At 41.9% G+C, this 21549-nt stretch overlaps 1 protein-coding gene across 9 annotated transcripts in view; it reads left to right on the forward strand.

The window, feature by feature from the left end:
* Positions 1–21549, forward strand: part of NEDD4L (NEDD4 like E3 ubiquitin protein ligase) — a 136764-nt gene that overhangs the window by 83548 nt on the left and 31667 nt on the right. For all 9 annotated transcript variants that reach the window (XM_085214190.1, XM_085214192.1, XM_085214191.1 and 6 more), the window contains 6 exons: positions 11642–11692; positions 14627–14688; positions 14791–14893; positions 17120–17286; positions 19733–19865; positions 20616–20792. In XM_085214190.1, the coding sequence (XP_085070316.1) occupies positions 11642–11692; positions 14627–14688; positions 14791–14893; positions 17120–17286; positions 19733–19865; positions 20616–20792 (693 nt within the window). The remainder of the gene's footprint in view (positions 1–11641; positions 11693–14626; positions 14689–14790; positions 14894–17119; positions 17287–19732; positions 19866–20615; positions 20793–21549) is intronic.

Consider the following 21549-nt stretch of genomic DNA (forward strand, 5'->3'; position numbering starts at 1 on the left):
TCCTAAGTTAGCCAGTGTTTGTAATTTGCAAAAATTAAGTATGATGTAAGAAATGAGTGGATTTCTCCAAGTGTACTGCAGTGTGTATAAATGAGAATTTAGGAGCTTTTTGCCAGAATACAATCTATGATTGGCAATGGAAGGATGCAGTGCCATTGTTCCCCAGTGCAGAGCTTGGGTCCCTTCACAAGCACACTTGGTAAACCAAAGAATGCTTGAATCCCCAGCAGCGTGGTGCTGCCATGTTGGTCTTTTTTTGTAAACCTTAGTTGACAGTAGAGAGTTTTTGTATTGTCAGGACTTCATCTTCTGCAACAGATGATGCTATGCAGGGGTCTGAAATCCGTGTAGGATGTTAGAACCAACACCCAGCTCTCAGGTACCTCTGCTGCTGTGTTAAAGAAGCCCGTTCAGGTCTTCGTATAAACTGCCTTTGTGGAAAAATTGCCCACTGGCAGACAGGGCCTTTTTTGCAAAGATCTGGAAGGCTGCCTCCCTGTAATTGTCAGTTTGTCACCAGTGCAGCTGGTTTTCAGGTGTTCTCCAGCAGGTGAGTACAAGTACACACGTGGGGATTGTATTTTGTTCTCTTGCTAACACAAGTTGCAAGATAAACATACATGAAAATGTATACACGTGTAAATGTGTACCTGCTAAAGTGGGGATGAAACCCCCAGCTGATTGCAGAGCAGTAATTCCAGCCCAGGTGCCATGCCAGGCAGAGCAGCAAAGAGCCCTTTTAAAAAGGACATGGAGGGGCAGAAGGGGAGGTGGGCAGTGGGGGGCTGGCACAGTGCACCCCAAAGCACAGAGCAACCTGCTGGGTGTGAAAACAAAGCTGTCTGAGCACACTTCTCTGTTACTGAGCCCCTAAGGATTTGTTAAATGCTGCTGATGGAGATGTGATGAAGTTGACTGCTGGATGCGCTGATTTATATTCAAAATATGTTATTTTTTTCCTGATCCCATGATGAATGATACTACAGTTCCCTAAGAACCTCAAAGACAGGCATTGTAAGATGAATGTTTAGATTCTGGATTTCAGCAGATGGAAGTTGGCACCAACTCTGTTACTGCTTTCATCTCTCAGTGTACAGCACTGAAAAAGAGCAAATAGATATTAGCAATGTTTGGAATTTTAATGAAAGTGGAGTTTAAAACTTTGGTTTTCATTGTGGATGTAATCTGCACTCCAGGATATGCTTTTGTGAGTCAAATTCTAGGCATAAAAAAATCAACAATGAAATAAATCGCATCAAAGGGCTATTCCTTTGAAGTGAGGCTGTATACTAGCAATTTCTGAAAGCTGTAGGTAGTACATGCACTATAAAATGCAAAATAGCAGCTACTATTTGATGCTTGCAGCCAAAACAAAAGGGTTTTTCAGAAATCAGTGCATCTGTGGAGTTGCTTTAAGCCTGTTGCCCGTTGGGAGGATCTTAGCTGGATCTTAGCTGTGTGAGGGGAATGCAATTTTTTGTTCTTCGTAGGTAACTGAGTATTGAGAAGCCATATGGCAGCCACTTGGATGAGGGAAGCTGATGCTGTTTTGTCTGATGTCACTCTTTTTTAACATTCCTCAGCTACATTAATGAGAGCATCTGAAAGTGAAAGCAAATCTTGCTCACTCTGTTGGTAATGGGAGAACTGAAAGGAAGAGCTCCACGTGCACAGTGCCTTGCTGTTGCCGCCCACCAGGAAGCCTTGCTGTGCTTCTGTTTCAGAGAACTAGCAATGCATTAGGCCAGGATTCTCATATTTACTTTCCTGTAAAGAGAAATAAAAACAAATGGGGCGGAGAAGGGTTTATATGCAGAATTTGCTGCTTCTCTCTGCGCAGACCTGTGGAAGCTACACCTTTGGATCCATTAATTGCCTGGATTTGCAGGCCGAATGCCTACAAAAAAAAAGGGAGATAATTCAGTTTTCCATTAAATCAGTGATTGCTGATGACACAGTAGGAGCAAGTATCTTTTGAATTTAAACATCCCCCTTAATTTATCCAGATATTAAAAAATAGGCATTATTTCAGTGTTCATTCAGCGTGCTCCTTGTTTGGTATTACGGCAGGGAAGGCTGTATGGTCGTGCCTCAGACGCTTCCTCTCGCAAGCAGGAGGCACATGGAAATGGAGGGATGGTTTAGCTGGGGTATGCATTCTAGTGTAGGAGAACAGAGGCTTCCTGTATAGGTCTGTGAGCAGGGTTTGCACTGCATGTTGTCTCTGAGAGCCGCCATGTGACCTGCTCTCTGCAAACAGCTTGAAATGCTTGCTGTTTCACTCACTTACTTATTTACACCTGTTTCGGTCAGCAGACTATCACACGCAGCCCCCATTCCTCTTGCTAAAGGGCCAGTGAACAGTGCTTGGGAACCGGAGAGGTGGTGGACAGAACACCAGAGCCTCACATCCACGCCCTCCCGCCCCACAGCACTGAGGTTCAGTGGCTGTGCAGATCGGGCAGTGCCACCGGTTGGGTTTGCTGTGCTGGATGCCAAAGCAGATGCAGAAGGAGGAGGAGAGAGAGAGGAACGCGGAGCCCTCGATGTGCAGTGCCGGTGCCATTCGCCATGGAGCTGATGTGATGTTCTCCCCCTTCTGTCACGTTTCTGAGAGCCTGGAGCTGCGGGGAGCCCTTGCTGCCTTTTGTAACGTTCCTGAGTTCTATGGGAAGCAGCATTACAGGCCAAACGTGTAGCAAGTGTTTCTGCAGCCACTGGTCCTCATGCCATTCTTTTTTTTTGTTATAACCCACAGTAGCCATATATGCATCCACTCTTCATGCAGGAAACAAACCAAAGAGATCGGTATTTGATTAGAAGAATGCCTTCAATATTTTCACCCCTGGTCTTTTTTCTTCGCCCTGAGAAACTGTATCACCACATGCATACTTGTTTGGCTGCCATCTAAATGGATAATTTTCTCCCACAAAGAAATTAGAAGAGCTGTTTTGAACTGAGCAATATAAACTTGTAATTCTCTCTCTTTTTTTTTTTTTTTTTCCTAAGGAATTAACTAATTGGGATTGTCAGTATTCTAAGTTGAGTTTTCATGACTTCCTGTGTTCCACCAGAAGGGAGAGAAGAAAATTGTTTAACAAATTAAGTAGTTAAAAATAGTGTGTTTCTGATCTCCTGACATAATACGTGAGCCAGGGAAATAACACAGATTTGGTTTATGTCAGCTCCCCTAAAGGTCACTTCTGAGGAGTCGTAAACCATGGTTCCAAACCAGGGCACCGTGCTCTGCACAAAGCCCCAGTGGGGAAGTAGCTCCTGCCCAAGGTCTCACAGGACCCATATGGGCATGGGCATGTGTTTCAGAACTGAAAACGCGAGAAACCAGCAAAGCAAATGGAACATTGGCTCTCCTTTCCAATACTAAGAAAGGTGTTATTTCCAACCTCTGAGTTTTAGCTGGTCTTATTTTCACGAGGTTCTTTGTTTTGGCAGGAGGAGAGGTGGTTGAACATGTGTCTTTGTGAATTGCTCATTCTTTAAAGAACTGATGAAGCCAACCCACATTAACTGTCCATTAATCAGCATTTCTGTGCCTCACACAGGCATTCCTTCAGCTTCTCTCTGGCCAGAGAATGGCAACTTCTGCTCAGTGCAAACAGCAGATACAAAATGCTCCTGTGCCAAGTATAGGTGGCATTTAGCATTCTTACAAGGTTATTTGTCCGTTGCATTTTTTTCTAAACATTAGGAAAATCATTAAAGAACAAGTATATTACTTCAGATGCTGCCAAGTGCATGCCTTCTTGAACACTAGTGCTGCTCAGATCAAGCTGTTAAAGTAACTTACTGAGTGGCTTTGGACAGCTTCACCTGACTAAATGCCAACCTGCTTGCAGTTGCTGTGCTGCTGCTATCTCACTGCTCTGCTTCCTGATGCTTCCACGTTTTCTTTTTCTTTGTCTCCTTGGCAATTGGGCTTCATGGTGGAGGAGCTCCAGTTGATGGCTGGAAGTAGTGAGTGAAGGGGAAATCCAAGCAATGCTGGTGGGAGAAGAAGCCGTGGCAAAAGGTGTGGGTCTTTTGCACAGTTAATAGTGTTTGCAGTACAAGGCAATATTAACGAGCAACGTGTCAGCTCATTTTTCTCTTTTTAATCTGCTGAATGTCGTACCTCTCTGCAGAGTGTCCCAAGCACCCCTCATCCACTCCCATCATTAGCAGGTGTGCTCTCTTTCAGCAATCGATTCACTGTAGTTCTGTGAGCTGCTTGTTTCTGAGTGTTACCTGTGCTCTCCTGCACAGCAGGTGAGTCTGAAAGGAGAAAGCATGCTTGCTAAGACACAGTCAGTTCATACATCCTTGTTCCATCAGTTCCCTATGGCACTGCTTGGAATCCTCTCTGGCCATAGGATGTGTGTTGCTCTGTGCAGGCAGGAGGTACTGCAAAAAGAGTTTGAGCACATGCAGAACTTGGGCCTCTGAGAAAGTCCCAGCAATGAAGCAGCTCCTTGTCCTTTGGGGAACACCATAATCTTCTTGTCACAGCCCTGCTGCTGTCTGCCTGCCTGGATGTTGCTCTCTGACTTACCAAGGTTGCTTTCCATCTAAAGTCTTTCTACTTTGAATTTTCTAGATTCAATACCTCTTAGTATGCAAGAGTGTAGAATTTGAAAAAGGTCTCTCATAGACATGTGGCAGTGATTCCCCAGTGAATCTTGCGCAGTCTTAAACAAGCACAGTGTAAAAAATGCTTTTGCCTCCACTTTTTGCTCCATTGCCAATGCAGTTAATTTCAAGAGGACCACAGATGTACAGAATAGAGGGCAGAAAGCATTGGGTCACTCAGTAAATGTTTGTAGAGTTGCTAGAGTGCTCGTGAATAGCACAGCAGTAGGCAGCTGGGACACCTTCCCATGATTTGGTTGTTCCTATCTTGGAGGTGTCTGTGCGTCTGTTCCTGACATATTTATGTATGTATGCCTATTACTTAACAAAAGCCATAAATCCTTTTAATGAGGAGCAGCTGTTTTCCAGCAGATGCTCATAGATGCAGGGGGAGTGACACCATCCAGTAGCCCTGATCTTGCCATTTTAAGTCATCCTCCAAATGGAAGATCCCCATGTTCTTTACACTTGGTGCTGCTCGGTCTTGTGAAGGTATGATACGATTGCATTGCTAACAAAAGTTCCTGTCAGCCACTGCAGAAAGTCACAGTTCTCTGTCAATTTCATAACTATATTTTGAAATATCCCAAACAATCAGCTTTCAAAAACAGAAAGTTAAGTGGGATTTAATATAGAAAGCAATCTGTGAGAGCTGAGGCAGCCCAGCAGGGCGAATAGAACCCACTCCTGCAGCACATTTGAGTATTCTCTGTTGTTTTTTTCATTTGTCCCCTCCCATTTTGTGGAACAGAACTGTTCCAGGGTATTCAGTTTCTGGTAGGCTGTCCACCTGTCCTTCCACACGACCCTCTTCGTGATCACAGCCCTCTCACACCTGTGGCATGCTGCAGGCTCCAGAGTGCCGTTTGTCACTGAGAACCACACCAGGACACAGAGCTCCCACGTGCCCACGTTTGGATACAGCCAGGACCCAGCAGAGAAGCTGTGTTGTTGTAATTAAGGGAATAAATCTTTAAGCCGCTGCCTTCACCCTGCCATTGTCCACAGCTTTTTGGGGATGTTGCTCACGTTTCAGGAATGCATCAAGTTTTGGCATAAGTGCCCAGTGCTTCTGAGTGGGTTTAAATAAGCAGTAGCAGCAGAATACAAATATTTTAGAATTTAAATCATTTATGCTTATGTACTTCATCCATTTCCATAAGGATCTGGTTGTCACGGTTGTCTGTGCTTACTGGGAAACTGACTTTTCTCACTCAGCTGCAAATGCAGTGGTGCTGCCTGCTCTCTGAAACAGCTGCTCGGAGTGCTCCTATGTGCAGCACAGGGAAGGGCCTCTGCCCGGGTGTTAGTGCTCCTATCTTGTCCAAGATACGATGCAGCCACGAGGAGGCCCGTGCAAGTGTACACGATATCCTGGGAACCACTGTGCAGTGACTTGTGTTAACTACCCGTAATGGATGGAAACAGCACCGGAGGGCTTCAGTAATGAAGGCTTAGAGGGACAGATACGGCTGAATGAGAACAGGCTCATTTGGATGTTCAGCAGTATTCTGTGGGGTGTCATTGGCGAGTGCAGAATATTGTATACAAACCTACTGGCGCTCATTAATGTGCCTGCTTTACCTGGTGTTCCAGTGCACTCCTCCCCAGTAACTCCTCCTGAAAAACCAAATCCGTAGTTTAAAGGCATCGTTCAGATTAATTTGTCACGACAACAGAGCTGGATTTGCAGTAAGAAAGAAAAGATGGAAACTAAAATGGGAGTAGCTGCAGTGGCTTTTCCTGCACGAAGTTTCTGTGAAGACCATTAGAGGAACAGTAAATGTTCTTGTATTACTGCACAAATGAACTACAGGGTAAATGTTTAGGAAATGAACTGAAGGTCTGCTGTTTTGCTGTACCTTTGCTTTGATTTACAGTAAGAAACCCATGCTGCCAGGATGTGTTCTGTGTTCTATGGTTGTGTGCCTTGCAGGTGGACGCAGATGCTGGACCATCTCCATGTCACCATTCGGTACTGAGTTCTGGCTCTGGCTCAAACTTTCATGGATATTCATATTCAGTAGAGCCATTCATGATAAGTAAATAATGCACTCAACAGCACAGCAATTCTGCAACGTGAAATACTTTTTCTAAAACATGTTGCTTTGTAGGAAGAACTACTGAAACGTCTTTAATTTTTGGTCGGTGAGATCTGCAGAAGACATGAATAATGTATGGGCATGCACAGGGGCTGGAAGCGAGGTGTCTCTGCTCTGCTGTTGGAGCACCTCCCTGTGAGGGCAGCTTTGCTAATGAGAAAAACATCTTACAGTGCGATGCCTTTCCAAATCTGAAAGCACTCATTTGGAGCTGCTGCAACTGCTGCTCTCTGTTGGTTATGCCTTTAAGAGCAGCACTTTTCTGAGCGTCCATCTATTTTGTCAGTATTTGGGATACAAGTAAAAATGCGACCTTTTAAAATCAGAGGAAAGTTCTAATAGTTTCAGAAATAATTATTTCTAATAATTTTTAATCAGGTAAATTCAACATTAGGCAGTGTCTCAAAAGCCAGAAATAACGCATGAGTTACTTCTGTACGTAAAAAGAAAGTTGCAAGAATGCAACTTGAAGCTAGAGGGTATTTTCTGCTCTTGGGTTGCCTTTTCCTTTTTGATATGCGTAACCACTCTATGCCATGTAGATTTAGTGCTATGTGAGAGCACCCTTAAAGCCTGGGAATGGCTTCTCTGGCACTGAGCAGTGATGCTGTATCATATCTCAAGTGAGGTGCAGAAGTAACACGTACATAAATTTAATTCTTGCTCAGTTTTACACTTTTTATAATGATTTGGCAACTGAATTTGCTCAATGGTGGTAATTGTCTCTTTGCATTCTTGGGTTTTTCTTTGCCAGATCAGGTTATTTTGCTATTTTCTCTTATCTTAAGCTCTATCGTCAGCTTCTGACTTCCAGAACACATCAGCGCTCAGGTGTATCTTCCCAAAGCTGCCAGCACTCCTGCACCTTGAGGAGATGATACACCCTGGCATGCTGATCATGCTCTGCATCTAGGGCTGCCAGTGTTGAAGTTGTCCTGCAACGATAATTGCACTCTGACCATGTGTGGCTGCATGGCACTGCGCTGTGGGGCCATTTGGATCCCCAGCATCAGCAGCTCCTGGTGTTCAGCCTGGAGAAAGATGGGAAACTAAGCAACAGAAGATGAGGTCTCGACCCACTGGCCTTTCACCATCCTTGCCCTTCATCTCTTGTTCCTGTCTCCTTTCTGTACCTCCTCAGGTAACTATAAACAGTTCCACTTAGTAAACTCCCAGGGCAGCGGGCACAGCGCTGAGTTGCTGGAGCTCAGGTGGCGTTTGGACACATCTCTCAGCCATAGTGTTTGCATTTGGTGATCATTAAAGGATCATCAGCACAAACTAGGTGAAGCATCCTTTTTCCCATTCTAATTGGCTGGACATGTGAGATTTGTGTCTGCACTTGGGATTTGATGACTGATGTAATCAGAGCAGCTCGTGTGCATTCAAGAAAATGTAGTGTACAGAATGCCCAATCTGCCAGCTGTCTTTGAGCACACCAAAGAGAAATGAAAGGACTTTTGCATTAGTATTACTTTTTTACAAGATGGTTTCATAACTAAGGGGACGGTTGGACAGATTCAGGTTTCCTAAATAGATGGTGTCTTTCTGCCTCCAACAAAGAACAGAAACGATTGCTTTTCATTATGAGAGAACTAACAGGAAAATAGGGCAGAATTTGGAGTAATGAGATTTCACATTCTCTTTGAAACCAAATAAAGTAAATATGGCTTTTAAAAAATAATACTGATTTACTATCTCCAGTAATCATGAGCTTTTCTGTTACTTTCAAGCATCTTTAGTCTTTGGTCCTCCATTAATTCCAAACGAGAAGGGATAGCAGTGAACACTTGTTGGCTTGCAATGTGGAGTGCCAAATAAAAATAAGGCTTTCAGAAGGGCTCACCATTTTGTCAGTCTGCCCCTCTGCTTCCTTCTGCTGTAAGGGAATATAGGGAAATATTGGTGGAAAGGTTCAACCTCTACTGCCCTCCCACCAACATCTGCCTCTGACATGGTGGACCAGCACCATAACACGGGAGGCATTACTTCTGGAGCAGCCCTACTGTATCTCTATTACAAAGTAAACGATGCACAACGTGATTGCTCACCATCTACTGGCTGATGCACAGTCCATCCCTCAGCAGCAGTCCACCCCCAGCCAACTGCCCTCACTTTTATAATTTTTTCTCATGGTATCACTTGGTATGGAATATCCTTTTGGCCAGTTTAGGTCAGCTGTCATGGTTCTGTCCCACCTCAGCACCCCCCGCCCCCAACCCTTGTCTTACAGGACAGCAGGAGGAGCTGAAGCCTTGGCCCTGCCTGCACAGAGTGCTGGACGCAGTGCTGGTGCTGCTGCAGCTGCAGGAGCCTTTGCCCCAAAGCAGAGGGGCAGTAACCAACCTGGAAGTTTTCTGTGCACGTGAGATTTGCTTTTCTTGAAAAAAAAGCTGCATCAACAGATGTAGAGATAGGTGTTTATTTCCAAGCAGTTGATACTGGTGAAATCCCATTGAAGGGAGGAGGAAGGTAGGTGGTGTTTGCCAGTGTTAAGTGAGAAGCGTGTTGACTCTCTAAAAGCAATGCATGCTGCCAGGTTTTTCCAGCAGTTAATTAATAAATTCCAGAGTGAATTAATAATCACAATCCCGTAATTAAAAGCCTGTTTGCTGTTTTTATTTAAATTTGGAAAAGACAGGCTCCTTGGTACAGGTGCTCTTTTTGCTTTGCTGTATGAGTATATTGCACAGCCATGTGTCCGTCTCCAGGGATCAGAGGGCTATGCTATCTTTGTAATAGAAACAGCGTTCTTATTATGTTATCATATAAAATATGGATTTTAATATTAAACTTAATGCTCTGCTATGAGGAATATGTAAACTTGGCTTTAGAGCAGCAGCATGCACTTCCTGGAATCCTGTGCATAGTGGGGGTATAAATAAACGCAGGTTCTTTGGAATTCAGTGGGGCTGATATCTGGTGTCATTAACAGGATCTGCCAGAATTTGTCTTCCCTGACAGACAGTTGATTTTTGATTAATGCAAGATGCTTTATTTTGAAAATCAATATCTTAGAAGATTAATGAATACCAAATATAAATCCAGCACAGTGATTGGCAAAGCAAATGCACGTATGCTATTTAATTACTGTATGGCTTATCCCTTGCCAAAATTTCATTCCTTTGGAAATGTCATATTCAGCAGTCAAATTTAGATTGAGGTGCTGGAAGTCATCATTTTTAGGTGAGGTATGAAAATGGGGATAAGCATAGGGTAGCACACGCATGGTTTACTTCTGGTTTTGAGATAAACTGGCTTCAAAGGGAATTATTTTTTATTTATACATTAGTACATAGTGCTGGCAACTGCTAACTGTAAGAGCTGCTCAGTGTTGTGTCAGTTCGGAGGTGTCCCTAAGTGAGAGAGGTAATGCCTGAGCAGCATTCAGAAGGCACACAGCTTGAACAGAAATGGCAATGTGGTCAGGATGCAGATGTTTTCTGCTAGAAGGCTTATACCCACTGTCACTGTATATATTGATCAGGTCTCACTGTTCGGTGAGAAAACTGTTGGCTGCTGTTTCTTTCTAGGATTTACTGAGTGATGACAGTACGTGTTCTCCCTCTGGAAGTTATCCTCTTTGTCTGCCTTTGCTAATGTGCTCTGTTCCTTTTCTTCTGTCCCTGCAAGCACATTCCTGGGCTCCATCAGCAGAGGGGTGGCCAGCAGGGACAGGGAGGTGATTGTCCCTCTCTACTCTGCTCTTGTGAGGCCCCATCTGCAGTGCTGTGTCCAGGTCTGGAGCCCCCAGTGCAAGAAAGACAGAGAGCTGTTGGAGAGGGTCCAGAGGAGAGCCACAGAGATGATCAGGGGACTGGAGCACCTCCCCTATGAAGACAGGCTGAGGGAGCTGGGCTTGTTCAGCCTGGAGAAAAGAAGGCTGCGGGGTGACCTCCTTGCAGCCTTCAGTACCTAAAGGGAGCCTGCAGACAGGAGGGGAATCAACTCCTTGAAAGGGTTGATAACTGCAGGACAAGGGGAAATGGTTTGAAGTTGAAGGAGGGAGGATTGAGGTTGGATGTCAGGGGGCAGTTCTTTACAGAGAGAGTGGTGAGGTGCTGGAACAGCTGCCCAGAGAGGCTGTGGATGCCCCGTCCATCCCTGGAGGTGTTCAAGGCCAGGTTGGATGGGGCCCTGGGCAGCCTGGGCTGCTATGAAATGTGGAGGTTGGTGGCCCTGCCTGTGGTGGAGGGGTTGGAGATTCGTGATTCTTGAGGTCCCTTTCAACTTGGGCCATTGTGTGATTCTGTGATTGCCAGAAATGCTCTGAGAAGCATTGTGTCAATGTTCGTGGTGTGTGAGGTGGGAGGTGTGGATGGATGGTGTGGCCCTTGGGTACCATCCTGTCCAGACATCATCAGGTGTCACTGGGCGCTGGAGAGATGAGGCAGCCAACAAGTTCTACTGCCTGCTTTCTCTTTGGTAAAATGATAAACTCTTAGTTGAGGGGAAACTGTTTGCAACTCATGCAATTGTGCATTCACTGGTGGGACATTAGTTTTACTCCCTTCCCTATTAGTTGTGAATGTGAGGTTCTCCTTAAACTAAAGGTAAAACAGCAATCAAGCTCGGACATGAACGCATGCTGAACTGCTGTGTCATCCTGCTTTTTAAATGTGTATTGAGCCAAGAATTCATGCACAGAGCGGATTATCATTTTGTATTTTGAATTATGCATAGGTCATTAGAGGAGGCACTGGAATTTCATTAGCACTCAGCACACACACTGTGGACTAAAAAGCCGTTTTGAAGTGTCAGAGCATTCTGTTGGAATAGCTGAATTGTACAGAACTGTATTTATTCCTGCTTCACTGTGACTGGATTGGTGTTCATTATTTTTTACTTCTCTGGTGTAAAGAGGACCTCATGGGTAAAATTGCTTATTTTCTACTTTTTCTTTTCTTTGACAGACTAGAGACGACTTCCTGGGCCAGGTGGATGTGCCTCTTAGCCACCTTCCGGTAAGAAATGCTTTGGTCTGTGTACTTTTTTTGTCATCCCCAGCAGTTAAAAACTCATGACAATTTACTGAAATAAATTCAAATTAAAGCACATATTCCCAGGAGAGCCATAGAGGCTGAACGAAAAATCTTGCAAAAATGGAGCCCCACTATGCAGAGGAGTCTGTAGTTGTTCCCTTTGTGGAGGCTAGGGAGATGGTGATTCTCTGGTGATTCACTGAAGTTTCCAAAATCCAGATTTCTCTTCTGGTCCATTTCTAATCCTGATTCTTTCTTAAAATCCTTGTCTGGCCTGAGTCAGATGGTGAATGACATGGCCAAGCTTCATTTCTTCCAGAACTTGTGCTAAAAGAAAATTAAAAAATGTTTTTTTGTCCCATTTATTTGTCTAAATAATACGTGGCTAAGGTTATGGGATAAGACTAACACTATCATCAGGTTTTTATAGATGTCCTTTTCATATAACGTGCTTACAGAAGGATGCTCAACATTCAGAAACTGCTCAATACTGTCCTTAATGTAATCTTAGTCCAATGAAGACAGCTGCAGAATTATTACAGACTGCAGTGCATGAAAGCTTCCAGTGCCAGTACTGAAAAAGTTTGGGGGAGAGCTCTGTGCTTCTGCTGTCAGTAGGTGGGATCTGATCACATCTGTTTCTGTTGCTTCACTCGGGTTGGCACGTGCTGGAAAAGCCAAAGACGGTGCTGGATTGGAGACAGGGATGATTGGTGACAGGGATGCTGTAATGAAAGACAAATAACTAAACATCAGGATGTTTATGATTGTGATGGTGGATATTTATGAGGAAATGTGCTCCAAAGTATAAAATGATGGTGGAAGTTTTACTGTGTGCCTATTTTGCAGAGTCAGGTAGTATTTTACAGTTCTTTTTTTAGTGATCATTAGTTTTAGTTATTGCAAATCATCAGCGGGAGTTGAGAGAGCTGCAGGCATGTCACACACTTTCTGCAAACTGTTTTGAGAAATTGGCAGCTTTCTTCTTTCCACAATGCATAAGAGGTTGACTCTTCCTATACATGGGAAGCTTCACTGTCCTCTCTCTGTGGACTTAGCTGGCACTGGAGTTTGCATCTCTCTAGCTCATATTTAAAACAGTGGAATGCTACACTTACAATTTCAAATCATTTTTAGACTTCTACTGTCTTTACATAGAAACTGCTAAATTAAAATTTCCTAGCTGCTTCACTGCACAATAAATTCAATTGTGCGAAGACAAGAAAAGTTTATACTTAGTACCCCCCACTTCTTTCTACTGAGGCTCACTAGAAAGTGAATGTGCTTCCTCTACAAAATCCCTTCTCTGCATGTTTGCAGATAACTTCTTTAGCTCCAGAAGGTGTTTTCTTCTCTTAAATTTCCCTTGGAAATACTTGTAATTCGTATCTCAGAACCATTGCCCTGACAGGCACACAGCAGTGTCTGCACAGAGTGCTTTCCTGCCTGCCCATACGGATGTACTCACACCCTGTAACATTGACTTACATTGTGCTTCTTAAGGTCTGCACTAATTTGATGCTCAGGGAAACATCCTCTGTGTCTCTTTATTTTAATCAGTGTTTTCCTCACTCATCCTTCCTGTACATTGATAGGAGAGATTGTGATACATTCACTAGCAAATGTTTTCTTTTAACTATAGAATTGTTTGGCAAAATCCTGGTTCTCTCTGATACTATCCAACCTTTCTCAACAAAATTTGGTTGAAGTACACACCTTCTACTTAATGTACATTGAATATAGATGAGACTACTAAAAAGCAATACTTCATAATCGTGTCTCGCTGAGAAAATGGGAAGTCTGTCTCAGACAGATGAAGTGGAAACTTAATGCAGGAAATGCCTTGCAGGATGTTCTGTGACAAGCTAATCTGTATGGCATTTAATGTAAAATCTGCGATAGTGAGTTGGAATTCATTTTTAATTTACTGTTCATTGACTTTGTGGTATCACAGACAATAAAGCTTTTTATGAATAATACCTGGGAGATAGATTATCCCGTGTCTATGAAAGTTTAGTAAAGGAATTGCATGCAGGTAGTGTTCCTATTTGTAAAGCTGGGGCTTGTAAGGTTTTGCAGATATGCTATCATTTTCTGTAATTGGTGGCAGATAGGAGCAGCGTTCTTCTAATTGTGCTCATCTTAGGAAAATTTTGTGTAATTGTGGTCTTTATTGCAGCATGTGCTTACATCTTCAGTATAACACAGGTCATACTTCCCAGCGATACCATAACTGGTGCACCCCTTAAATCAGAAGATTTAATCTGTGCATGGATTTCTGCCTCTCATATTTGCCTTCTCATTTCTAAATTTCTAGTTTTGTACCAATAATGGCCCTCATTTCACAGACATGGCGAGTGCAGCAGATCTGAATTTCTAATATGATAGAAAGCTTTTAAGATTTAAAGCTTCATGAAGCTTCCAGTTGAATGTAAAGCAGACAATGCAGCCTGTCAACCTGCAGATATTACTGATTTGCCCCATAAAGAATTTCAACCTCTTACTGTTTTTCAAAGTCTAAACAGCTTTGAAATAAGAAGTAAAAGCTAGCTGAGCTGTATTTTTTTAAATAGTTTTCTATTGTGCATAGAAAACACTCCTTCAGGTGGATGCATCCTCCTCTGGCAGTGCTGTTGGGTGGCAGCAGAAAGTTGGCAGGGGTTTGCTTTATGGGATCTTCCAGATCTTGCTGCGTGCATTTCCGTGCAGCGATGAGACCGAGTTTCAGCCCATTGCTGTTACTTGCAGTGACATCTAGTGGACCTCTTGTGCAGCTATGTATTTACCACCTACCCACCCAGGGTAACTCACACTGTAGAGTCTTCTCTAGCAATGTCTGCAATGTGAATGTTTTTTTATGTACTACTGTGCTTGTGGGCAAGCCCTTTAAATTGTCATTTTCTTACATACTTGTAGACTGAAGACCCAACCATGGAAAGGCCATATACATTTAAGGATTTCCTTCTCAGACCAAGAAGGTGAGGATTTGTATTTGCATTTTAAAACATTTCTTACTTCAAGGTTTATTACTTGCAGCTGTTGAAGAGTTATTGAATTAAATGTAACTCCATGTCTTCTAGTCACAAGTCTCGTGTAAAGGGTTTCTTGAGACTGAAGATGGCTTACATGCCTAAAAATGGTGGCCAAGGGGAAGAAAACAGCGATCAAAGGGATGAGTCTGAGGTAAGACTCTTATCAAGAGATCACTATCTGATATCTTCTTTTTGTCATTCTTATGCATCTGGAGGTACATAAGTTATTAGAGATTTAGATATAATCCTAGAAGTTGTGGTTTTGAAAGATAAAATGATGGTGTTAGTTTAGCTTCAGCATATTCTTCCCCTCCCGTGCTTTCAAAACCATAAGATGATACTTTCTCTATTGTTTCAAGTGGCACAATGAATTCTGAAGTCTCTCTGATTCAGTTATGGTGTGTTGTTTTTTTTTCCGTTTTCATGAGCATTCCCAAGGCTGTATAAGTCACGCCAAGAGAGCAGAAGAATTTGAGAAGTCTATCCACATAATTCATATTTGACATAACTGTGATGGTCTGTTTTCAATATCTAAGTATGTATTCCTCAGAAGTGTGTCCAAGTTAACTATTGGAACATTTTTCTTTATTTTCTTGGCAGCACCAGCTTTACAGAGAATAGTGCTCATGCGGGTACAGCAGGTTTAAAGACTTCCCAGCACTCCTACCACCATCATCCATTTTAAGAATTACTCTAATTAGAGCTGACAGAATGGATGTTAGCCCAAGTTTGCTTTAATTACTAATAATGGGCAGTCATCTGTAGCTTGAGAAGGAGGGCTGTCATCCCAAGCCATACATTTGTGTTCTGCTGCTTCTCAGGAGGTCTGCCCAAGTGCTGGTACAGAGGCAGCTGAGGTGTCTCAGGGCACGTAGTAATGCAGCACCTCAGTTCATCATCAGCAGCACTTTACAAATTCAAAACCCAGTTTTTTTTCTCTCTCACGACGTACAAAAAAGTGTATGTATGTGTGTATAAATATGCTTGTATTTTGTGTGTGTATGTGTACTTATAATACAATTTGCATAAAAATCTGAGTTTTTATACGTATATATATGTACGACACACTCAAACATATTTTATAAAACAAACAATAATCTCTAACTGTGAATTTCATAGAAATGACCATATTTTTAATGTAATCTGATTTTTCTGTGATACTTGAAGTAACAAGTAAAAGGTTCCAATGTGCTTACAGCTATTACATTCTTTAGTGAATGGATTCTTTTATGTAAATAGTTCATCTCACAATTGGTGCCTAAATAACTGACTTGAACTTATTAGCAGTTCTTTAACAAAACTAGTCTGAAAAGTATGTGTTTCAAGGATGGAGTATCTCATATAGAAAAAAATTTTCAGCAGCATGCGTACAGTGATGCTCTCTTCACCCGTGAGTCTCTATTTTTAACATTATTTACTGTCTGTTTTGTTGAAAGTAAATTTTTGTCAGCTCTGTGAGTAAGGTCCTCCTGACTCGAGTACGTAAGATAATGCCACAAGGCCCTGGCAGTGCCCTACAGAAACAGCATTTCTGGTAAATTGGTGGTAATGAAAAGCTTCTATGTTTCATTTAACAGAACACTTCTAACTCTAATTTCTGAACAGCAGCAGGGAAGGAATTTTCTTATCTATAATTGAATTGCAGTATTTACCTAGAAAGGATACCCTGTGGCAATTAGATTTTAGTTTGAATTCAGGTAGATTTATGTATTAAACTCTTCTGAAACAGATATAAAATACAGTGTGGTTGCAGTGGGATACTTAAAGCTATGTTACACATTTAGAAGTAAAATTAGTTTTAGGTTGTTCTGTTTGCTTCTTTTTTAATCTTCCCCAGAAAAGGCATGTTTGTCTGATAAGGACATCTGCCTGTTGTCCTGCTTTTACATAGTTCCTTGGGAGTTTTTTGCTGCTGTCAGCAACTGTCAGACCCTTTGGCAAATTGCAGATGAGTCTGTTGGAAAGATAGGGCAGAAGTGGTGAACAGAAGTTCCTGTATGCTTTGGGAGAGTGGGAAAGCAAAAAGAAAAACAGTGATTATCCTCTATGAGGAAAAGGACACAGCTTGAATTCAGAAGTTAGCAGTTGGCTCTTTGGCTTCACGACTGGAGATCTGCACCTGGCTACCGGGAGGAATACCCACCCAAATAAGTTTGGGAATCCCAAACTTACAGTTTCAATAGACCGGTAGAAGTGTAGTGTTTTTATCGCTGAAATGTAGCAGACACTGTAATCATGAAGTTTCTTCCATTTCTCATTGCCTTAGATTTAAAAAAACAGGGAAAAAGAAATAGGAATCTTTACCCTTGTGAGCAATACTGATATAACTTCTCTCTTTGACTTGAGCTCTCACATCTTTTTTACTCTCATTCCTAAGCACGGATGGGATGTGGTTGATTCCAGTGACTCCGCGTCTCAGCGTCAGGAGGAGCTACCACCTCCTCCACTGCCTCCTGGGTGGGAGGAAAAGGTTGACAACCTGGGGCGGACTTACTATGTCAACCACAACAACAGAACCACGCAATGGCACCGACCAAGTTTAATGTAAGTGACATCGTTGTCCTTTGCCGTGTTTGTGGGTATGAGCAAAAGTTAAGAAGAATAAATTATTTTCTTCTGTAGAGGCTATTGACAAAGTATTTTTAAAAAATGCAAGCACGGGCATTTCAGGTCTTTTAAGTTTTAATTAAGTTAGACTGATTGATTTTAAGGAGATCATCTTTTGCTTATCTGTGCTTGTACTAATGCAGAGTTCCTGTTCAAGCCTTCATTGTACATTGCCTATAATTAGATTTATAATGCTGTAGCAATGTTTATCTGAAAATGTTAAGAGTTGTACTGAAACAATGAGTTAGTCGAACATCTTTCACTATTTTTCTGTAGCTACTATTCTCCCACTGTTATTACAAGTGCTTATCACAAGTGCTGTTTGCTCTTCCTTGCATGTTTGTTATCATAGTTGAATTATGTGTGTTTCTATATTTAACTTTGTTCTTTTTGTCTGATGTGTTTATCTTAGATTAATTAGATTATCTTAGAGTAATTAAGTAGAATTTATTTAGTTTTTGTTCAGCAGATTTTGAACTATTTCTTTTAAATGCTATCTCTTAAGCAGCTTTTACTTTTTCTCAAGTGAATCCCATCCATCTTATAATGGTATCAGTAAGTGTCCATAAAACTTCAGTTTTTGTAAATTATTTAATTTAGCACCTCCTTGAATTCTGACTATGGTAAATGAAGTGAAGATTACATGGCTTCAGAAATGCTTTACTGACACATAAAAAAAAATAATAATAATTGGAAAACAGCATCAGATGGGTGTATAAGTTGAAGGCTTCAGGGTTGGTGAGTAGCTAAGATGACCGAAAAGTCAGTATCACAGGTGATTTGGGAATGCATAATTACTACTAATGCACTTCATACATTATTCTAGGCTTGATAAAGAATGAGGTGGACACCATATTCATACAAATTAAGTAATGTTGGGGTTTTTACTGTCTCTTGTTTTAAGACAGAAACAAAGGAAACTTTAGAGGATGCTGTCAAGCCTTGTGCCCAGGTGGCCAGTAAGGCCAACAGCATCTTGTGTTGTATCAGAAGTAGTGTAGCCATCAAGAGCAGGGAAATGATTGCTCCCCTGTACTCAGTACTGGTGAAACTGCACCTCAGTGCTTTGTTCATTGTTGGGCTCTCACTACAAGAAAGACATGGAGGCCCTGGAGCGTCTCTAGATAGGGGAGTGGAGCTGGGAGGGGTCTGGAGCACAGTGATGTGGGGAGTAGCTGAGGGAATGGGATGGTCAGTGTGGGGAAGAGAAGCTCAGGGGAGACCACATCACTACCTGCAACTCCTGAAAGTTGTGGTGGGAGCCTCTGCTCTCTGGTGACCGTGATGGGACAGGAGGTGATGGCCGCATTTTTCACTAGGGAAGAGTCAGGTTGGATATTAGGATATTTGTTCTCAGAAGAGGTTCTGAGGCATTGAAAGAGGCTGGCCATGGAAGCAGTTGAAGCACCATACCAGGAGGTATTCAGAAGATGTGCAGATGTGGCACTTAGGTGCCCAGTTTAGCAGTAGGGTTGGTGTGATGGCTTAACGGCTGGACTTGATGATCTCAGACATCTTTTCCAAACTAAGTGATTCTGATTTTGTAAATTTATGAAACCACTAGGAGTGGAAGGTCTTGTGGGGTTGATAGTAGAATCGATAGTGTTGGCCTCTCAGTTTGAGACTAGTAACTCAGATAGTAATCTAGTCATTAAGAGAAAATATTGATTATTGTACAGTCTGTGTCAGCTGGGTAATTTGTCTTGCAGGTTGTTAAAATGTGCTGTACTAAAATGTTTTCTCAAATAAATCCTTCCTGAACATAATTCTCCTTAAAAGCTACGCTCCCTCATCCTAAAGGAGAGGTTTAAATGGAAGACTGCCTTTTAACAACCTCTTGTGCCCCTTGAGTACTGTAATGGAGATGCAGAGATATGCACAGGAGGAAGTTGCACAAGCCAGGAAGGGACACCATTAAGGGAATTTGTTTTTTTTTCCATTGCAACCACTGCTGGTATGAGCTGAACTAGTGGTTGTAGCCAGTAACAGCTTGTTATTGCTTTGGCTGTTGGAAAAGGGAAAGCAATAGTTGGCAAAAAGAGAGGGGCAGAAGTAAAATCCCTGTGTCAGGAATGAATCTGGTCACGCTGGGAAAGGAAAAGTTGTAAGGGGTTAACACATCACAGTGGGGACTTATTTTTCTGGTTTAACAAAGAATGGTTTTCTGGTTGTACAGAGAATGTTAATTTCCAATCTTACATGACATCTGTGAAATGCTTCTGGTTTTATTTCATTTGGATTAAAGAATTAAATTTCCTCCTGTTGACGAAGCCTGGCATGTGCAAGAGTAATGATTTTTTTATTATAATCAAAAGCATTAATGAGTTTAACATTCATTGTTTTCTTGTTCTTTCCTCCTTCGCTTCTTTTCCCCACTATCCAGTGATGTGGGATCTGATTCAGATAACAACATCAGACAAATAAACCATGAAGCAGCCCATAGGCGATTTCGCTCTCGAAGACACATTAGTGAGGATTTGGAACCGGAACCTATGGAGACTGGAGACATTCCTGAGGTATATAAAGGTCTTGCTTTTAAGAATTTAACCAACCTCAGGCCCAAACGTTTCCCATTTTGTAAGCTAATTACTATGCACCATGAACAGGAATGGTTTTGCATGGTTTTTATGGAAATCGACTGAGTAGAATACTGGAGACACAATAAAAAACTTAGTTATACTTTCCTGCACACATGCTTTTGTAGGTGGCCAGTAGAGTATGTGCAGTGTTAAGTACCATGTAAATGCTAGGACACACATTTGTAATAGCAAGCACTGCTCATTATCTCTAAGTAGATAGAACACTTTCAATATTCTGCTTTGAATAACAATGAGACAGCTTTGTAAGAAGTGAAATATACCAAATGGAACTGCCATTTGTTTGAGTTTTCTTCAGTGTCTTGATTTAGAAGGAAAACAGGCTATTTTTCCCCCCCAGAAATACTTGGCTCTATTTAAAACTCTGAGATCTTGTTAATCATTATTTTTAACCTACAGGTAGAATAAAGTAATGAGTTTTGGTAGATATTTTTAAGCAAACTTCTTGTGTAAAACTCAGATCCCATTCAGCCTTAAGGTGTTGAATGTTCTTATGAATGTTTTTATACTGAGGAAGGCAACTATTTGTGTGCGCTAGGGGTTAGTTTATTTCATTAAATATTAATGCTGATGATCACACTTGTGTGTGCCACAGTGAGGTGGCTACCTGGAATGCATGGGGCTTGGTTTGACTTCAAATAGTTAACGCAGTTTCTTTTCCTTTGTCAGCTTTGGGAAGCCATTTCAGAGGAGGCGGGTGCAACTGGGGATTCTTTAAGCTTATTGTTGCCACCACCTCCTGCATCTCCTGTATCCCGTAGCAGTCCTCAGGAGCTATCTGAGGAACTGAGCAGAAGGCTTCAGATCGCTCCAGACTCTAATGGGGAACAGCTGAGTTCTTTGATTGTACGTGACATGCTGCTTTCTCTGTGTACATCTTTACTACTGTGATTTTTGTTAGTTTTACATAATCCTGAATTGTTTATGTGGATGAGTAGGTATTGCTGGTCTTAGGAAAAACTGAATACGCTGTTAAAAGCATCTTTAAAAAAAAACTCCGCTTAATTTCACCATACAACAAACTGCCTTCAAGAGCAGGCCTCCTTTATTTAGATTCAATGTTTTCGTATTTTCCTACATGAGTTTAATTTGAGAGTCTACTGCTTTTATCCTTTAGAGAAGCAAAATGCATCATATAATACTAGAGAGCATCAAGCTCGGAATATCCAAAAGCTTGGTGTTTACCTGTGCATATTTATGCTGAAGAATGCCTTGTATTAGAATTTTACAAATCCCCATCATAGTTTACTGGTTAATTGTTACAAGACTAACGAAGGATTAGAATTGAAAGGAAGTAGTTATGGTGAAATGCTCTGTGGATTTATTAATAACTGGTCTGGAGAACCACAGCAGGTTGCTTGAGGTGAGAAAAAAATATAAGTTCTCTTTGTGTGTGTTACCTATTAATTGGACACTCATGATACCACAAAAAGTAAGGATACCGTGCTTTCAACTATTGAAATGTCTTATGTCTCTTTGATTGAGAAGGCAATTGTAAATGTAAAAGAGAACATTGTGTTGAGATTTAATCATTTCCTTGGTGTGCTCTATTAAGGCACCCTTGCAATTAAAGTAAGGAGTGTTCACACTTACTCTTTTTCTG

This window comes from Meleagris gallopavo, chromosome Z, assembly GCF_905368555.1.
Source record: "Meleagris gallopavo chromosome Z, MGAL_WU_HG_1.1, whole genome shotgun sequence".
In the NCBI taxonomy this organism is placed as follows: Eukaryota; Metazoa; Chordata; class Aves; order Galliformes; family Phasianidae; genus Meleagris; species Meleagris gallopavo.